Source organism: Ammospiza caudacuta, chromosome 7 (assembly GCF_027887145.1).
Source record: "Ammospiza caudacuta isolate bAmmCau1 chromosome 7, bAmmCau1.pri, whole genome shotgun sequence".
Lineage (NCBI taxonomy): Eukaryota > Metazoa > Chordata > Aves > Passeriformes > Passerellidae > Ammospiza > Ammospiza caudacuta.
The window spans coordinates 4666520-4672155 of NC_080599.1; the positions used below are offsets into that span (position 1 = coordinate 4666520).

Here is a 5636-nt window from a genome sequence, read left to right on the forward strand (position 1 = left end):
TTCCCTGCTTTCCTTCCTATGTAAAAGAACCATCCTTCTCCTCCAGGTGTCCATGTCTGAAATTGGGATTCCACCTCCAAAATTCCCTATACCAAGGGTTGCTCCCAGGTAAATCTGTCAGTACCATCAAGTCTGGCTGGCCTTGGCCTCTGGTGGATGCCCTTACAACACTGGGGCTGGGTTCTTTCCTTGGGAAAGAAGGAAGATCCCTGGGACACTCTGGGGACCTCATGGAACCAAGGGGATCCTTGTGGCACCACTGGAGCCCATGGAACCAAGGGGCCATGGTGACACAGAAAGGCTCCATGGACCCAGGGACCATTATGGCTCTGTGGGGCCTGATTGAACCATGGAGACCATTGTGACCCTTCAGGGCCTCGTGTCACCAAGGGGGCATTATGACACCTCAGGTCCTCATGGAAGCAAGGGACCACTGGGACACTGTGGGGCCCCATGGAACCGAGGGAACATGGAGCAGGTCTGGCTGCAAGTACTGAGCCCAGCTGGGGTCACGGAATCATCTGCAGGCCCCGGGTGAGATATGAACTCTTTCAGTGCTTCCATCCTCCCTCGAGTGAGAGAAAAGGACAAAGTGCAGGCACATAGAGGAGCAACATGAAGACACCGAGGTCAGTGAAGAGGAAGTTGAGTCCCAGATGGGAGGGATGAGGAGATGTCCTGATCTTGGGGCTGAAATCCTCTTGTAAAGCTATGGAGAAAGATGTAACTAATACATCAGACTCTCTTTTTCCCTGTATTGCATTGAAAAGTACGAGGAAATTACTTGTTCAGCAAAGGCCTTCATGCTAAAGTAGCAAATGTCAAAGTAGCTGTGATCCCATGAGAAGTTTGAACATGGAAAAAGGGAAGCGTGATGAGATCCTGTGCCTGCACAGGAAAAAGAAAAAGATGTCCTCAGAGATGAAGATGATTTCAGAAATAGATGAGGAGAATCTTCGCTCTTACACAGCTCATCTTTTAACTAATACTCCATAAGTTGACATGGCCCATAAACACAACTGTAAATGAGCTTTGAACCACTGGGAGGGATGTCACAATTGCAGATTTTTCTGGGCAATTGCTATTCATGGAAATTGAGAGCAACAAGAGAAGTGTCTCTTCTGGAGAAGTCTCCATAGCATGAAAGAGAGACTCCTCTCCCTAAGAGAACTCAAGAAAGACTATTCTAGTTGGGGTAAACTGACTGAAAATTCTAGGTTTGTATTTATTTATCTAGGTCAGTAAGAAAGAAAAGGTTGTAGGGAGATGAGAATTTTTCTGAAAGTTTTGTTCTTATTACTCTTTCTTTTAGTTGCTATTAATGAATTTTCCTTATACCCTCTTAAAGTTTTGAGCCTGCTTTGCCGTTCTCCTAATCTTATCACACAGGAGGAAATGAGTAAGTATATTCTAGTGAATGCACTGGTAATTAGACAACACTGAAGCCACAACAATAATTGCTGCATTCTCCAAGAAATCTCAAATTGGTGAACCAAAATCACTACAGAAATATTTCTGAGGAACTGCACTAGAGCAGAGGGAAATCAAGGCAGAGCCATAGTTTGTCGGGACTTGCTTGATCCTAATGAGCCCCGTGTTGCATTTGGAGCTGAGCCCTGGAACCTCAGGGTCTGAGAGGAGATTGCAGAAACATTTCTACGAGTCAAAGTCAGAAGAAAACCCCAAAGTGTCTCAAATCATGGATGCATCCCACTGAGGTCCATACCCTAGACAGGCTCCTCATGGACTCCTTGGAGGAGAGAATTGGAGGCCAGGATGGCACAAAAACTTCTCAGAGATTCAGTGTGGAAAGGAAAATCCAGAGTACCTTAAAAATCTTGAGTATCTCAAAGTATTAATGAGCCCCACTGCTTGTCAGTGCAAAACTCTCAAGGGACTCGTTAAAGCAGATAATTAGGGCCATGATTGCAGAAACCTCTCACAGAGTCTGTTTCAAAAGGGAAACACCAAGTACCTTAAAATAACTGAAGTACCTTGAAGCATTAATGAGCCCACTGAATGTGGTTACTGACAAAGCCTCTCCAGGGACTCATTACAGCAAATAATTGGAGGCCATGATTGCACAAAGCTCTCAGAGACTCAAAGGCAAAAGCCAAATCCAAAGTCCTTTGAAAAACCTGCAGTCCCTGCAGGCAGAATTAAGAAGCCGCCAAGGGCATTCCTGAGCGAGGCTCCCCAGGGACTCCTTCCAGCAGATCCTTGAGGCCACTGGGATGTGGGCCATGGGGGGATGCTGAGGGAAGGACAAGGGGCTGACGGTGCCCAGCCTGGCTGGGGCTGTGCCAGGAGGCCCCAGAGCCTCAGGACAAGGTGTCTCCTCCCAGCCCTTGGTGGCACAGACCCTGCTGTGCCCCAGGGCACCAAGACTTGGCTTCTCTTTACCCCACCTGTCATCACTGCCTCCAGTTCTCTGCTCTGCCTGGGGCCTGGGGACACTTTCTCAGTTGTGTTCCTCAGTGGGACCCATTAAAAGTCCAAGAAACTTTGGAGTTGGATTCTGACTTGGAGTTCTGGAGAGGTTTCTTCAGCTCCCTCTCAGGGACTGATGTTCAGGGCCTGAGCACAAAGCCCCAGAGGCTCATTAAAGTCCTGGTGCTGTGTCTGTGCTGATGAGCTGGCCTGGGCTCCTGGCACAGAGGCAGCTCCTGGTAACCAAGAAGATCTTCAAAAGCACATTTCTCTCGATGAGCAGCTCTTCTGCCAGCCCAGCAGGGCTGGGGCACTGCCTGCAGCCACCCCGGGCACAGCACAGAGGCACAGAGAGCTTCAATCAGTCAGGGCTGGGAAGGTGCTGAGAAGTACCTGGGGCACAATCACTGCCAGCCCTTGGCACAGGAACCTCTGGCTGCAGGACAATGCAGCTGCAGCTCCTGGAGTCATCTTCTGCAGCTGGAACATCCCAATGCCTACAGACCCTCCGAGTACAACCCTGAGTATTTTTGGTGCAGGGGAGGTAAAATGCTTATGAAACTCTTATATGCTGAGGGGTTCTAATCAGCCATAGAATATTTCCAAGTCAAGGATTTTAACAAAAATGAGAAAATTTCCTAAGACTTTGAAATCAGTTTCCTTCTTTTGGAGAATGGGAGGGAGGGGGCATATAAATATTAAAGGTAGGTTATGAATTATTAATTATGAATTTTGACAAGTGTCTGAGACATCTGAACTGTTACCTTTGGTGAATATAGGGTCACAGGAGATCCCTAATGTGCTTTCAGTCACTCTGCCCATGGACAGCACCAGCATCACCTTAGCTGGAGCCAACAGACTCAGTCTGTGCTGTCCTTTCTCCAAGCTGCAAACAGAACCTGCCCCAGCCAGTGCCCTGCAAACAGGCAGGGTTCTGTCAGGCCAAGGAGAGGGTACAGAGATTTGGGGTCTGTGAGTGCTGGCAGGGAGAGATCAGGCACAGGGAAACACCTGCAGGAGGAAAATCTGCAGGAAGCAGAGAGAAGATCAGGCAATGAGAGAAAACAATATCCAGCAATGCTGTGGCAGGGAGAGTTTAGAGATGCCCACAGGACCCCCTCCAGTGCAGCCCCTCCCTCTGAAAAAGCCCCCTCCATCCTGTGCCCACAGCCAAGCCTCTGCTCTCAGGGCCGGGGCTCCAAGGCGTGCAGCCCCTCCTGTGCAGGCAGAGCTGCAGCAGAGCCAGGGGGCAGCTCTGCAGCCCCGGACCCAGTTCCCTCTGCAGAGCACAGGGCTGGGAGCAGCTGCCCGGCACTGGAGGCTCTGGCAGGGGGCACAGCTGGCTCAGGGTGACACTGTCCCCAGTGCCTGGCTCTGGGCAATGCTGTCAGTGCAGCCAGGGAAGGAGCTGCATCTCCCTCAATCCAGTGCCATCATAAGGACACTTGGAAATCTCCCTGAGATTTCAGTCCAAGCTGGGAGCTCCAATCCAGGGTGCAAACCTGTCCTAGAGCATCTCTGAGTTATAAGATTGATGAGGAGATGCAGAGGTGTTCTGACACTGAAAATGCTGCTGGTTTGGGGAAATGAGCAATATGAGGTTTTGGCTTCAAATGTGGAGCTGGGCTGTGGTGGATCCATCTGCTCTCACCAGGACCTTGTGACATTATAGGGGAATCATTGGAATGTGACCCTCCTCCACCTGAGAAAGGTTAAAGCCCAGAGAAACTCTGAACAGGTCAGAATGAGAGACCATCTACGCTCACTTTCCATTCATCACTTTGCCTCACAGAATGCACTCTGTTTCCTCTGTTTCCCTGGGGGCAGCAGAAATTCTGAGGCTTTCTGATATCCAAAAACAGCAGCAGAGAAAGGGAGAAGCTTTTTAAAAGAACACCAGAACTCCAAAAAAAAAAAAAAAAAAAAAGACTGTGTGAGTCTATTCCAGAGGAGGATATATGAGAAATGGCTTTTATTTTGGTAACAGGTATCTCCTCTAAATCTTTGCTGTCCATTCTTCATGAACAGGTCCCCATGGCCAGTGGCAGCAAATGTCCAACAGCAGCTCCATCAGGCACTTCCTCCTGCTGGCATTGGCAGACACGTGGCAGCTGCAGCTCCTGCACTTCTGCCTCTTGCTGGGCATCTCCCTGGCTGCCCTCCTGGCCAACGGCCTCATCATTAGCGCCATAGCCTGTAGCCACCACCTGCACACGCCCATGTTCTTCTTCCTGCTCAACCTGGCCCTCAGCGACCTGGGCTCCATCTGCACCACTGTCCCCAAAGCCATGCACAATTCCCTCTGGGACACCAGCAACATCTCCTACACTGGATGTGCTGCCCAAGTCTTTCTGATTTTTTTTTTCTTGCAACAGAGCTTTCCCTACTGACCATCATGTGCTACGACCGCTATGTGTCCATCTGCAAACCCCTGCACTACGGGACCCTCCTGGGCAGCAGAGCTTGTGCCCACATGGCAGCAGCTGCCTGGGCCAGTGCCTTTCTCAATGCTCTGCTGCACACAGCCAATACATTTTCCCTGCCCCTGTGCCGTGGCAATGCCCTGGGCCAGTTCTTCTGTGAAATCCCACAGATCCTCAAACTCTCCTGCTCACACTCCAAACTCAGGGAATTTGGGCTTCTTGTGGTTGGTGCCTGTATAACTTTTTTTTTTTTGTGTGTGTTCATTGTTTTCTCCTATGTGCAGATCTTCAGGGCTGTGCTGAGGATCCCTACTGAGCAGGAACGGCACAAAGCCTTTTCCGCCTGCCTCCCTCACCTGGCCGTCGTCTCCCTCTTTGTCATTACTGGCATATTTTCCTACTTGAAGCCCCCCTCCATCTCCTCCCCATCTCTGGATCTGGCCCTGTCACTTCTGTACTCACTGGTGCCTCCGGCCCTGAACCCACTCATCTACAGCCTGAGGAACCAGGAGCTCAGGGAGGCCCTGAGAAAATTGATTGTACTGTATTTTCAGAAGCATTTCAGAACCATTTTCTGATGCAGAGCCTTCAGAATGTAACTCTTTAGAATCTCATCCTTTTTTCCCCTATGTCTCTGTTTTTATTTTGCAACTTTTTTCTACTGTTGGTATGTTTTTTACAAAATACTGCAGTATTGCACTTAGCATTTCTACATTAATATCTACCTTCTTTTGAAATATGAAGACATGCAAAAGGCTTTTTGCCTTGAGATTTAAATAAAAA

At 49.3% G+C, this 5636-nt stretch overlaps 1 protein-coding gene across 1 annotated transcript; it reads left to right on the forward strand.

Annotated features, from left to right (window-relative positions):
• Positions 1 to 4861: 4861 nt before the first annotated feature.
• Positions 4862 to 5431, forward strand: LOC131560214 (olfactory receptor 14J1-like; the record flags this gene model as incomplete). The annotated part of the gene is made up of 1 exon (XM_058808882.1): positions 4862 to 5431. A coding segment is annotated over one exon (570 nt), but the record flags the coding sequence as incomplete, so codon positions are not given.
• Positions 5432 to 5636: the final 205 nt, after the last annotated feature.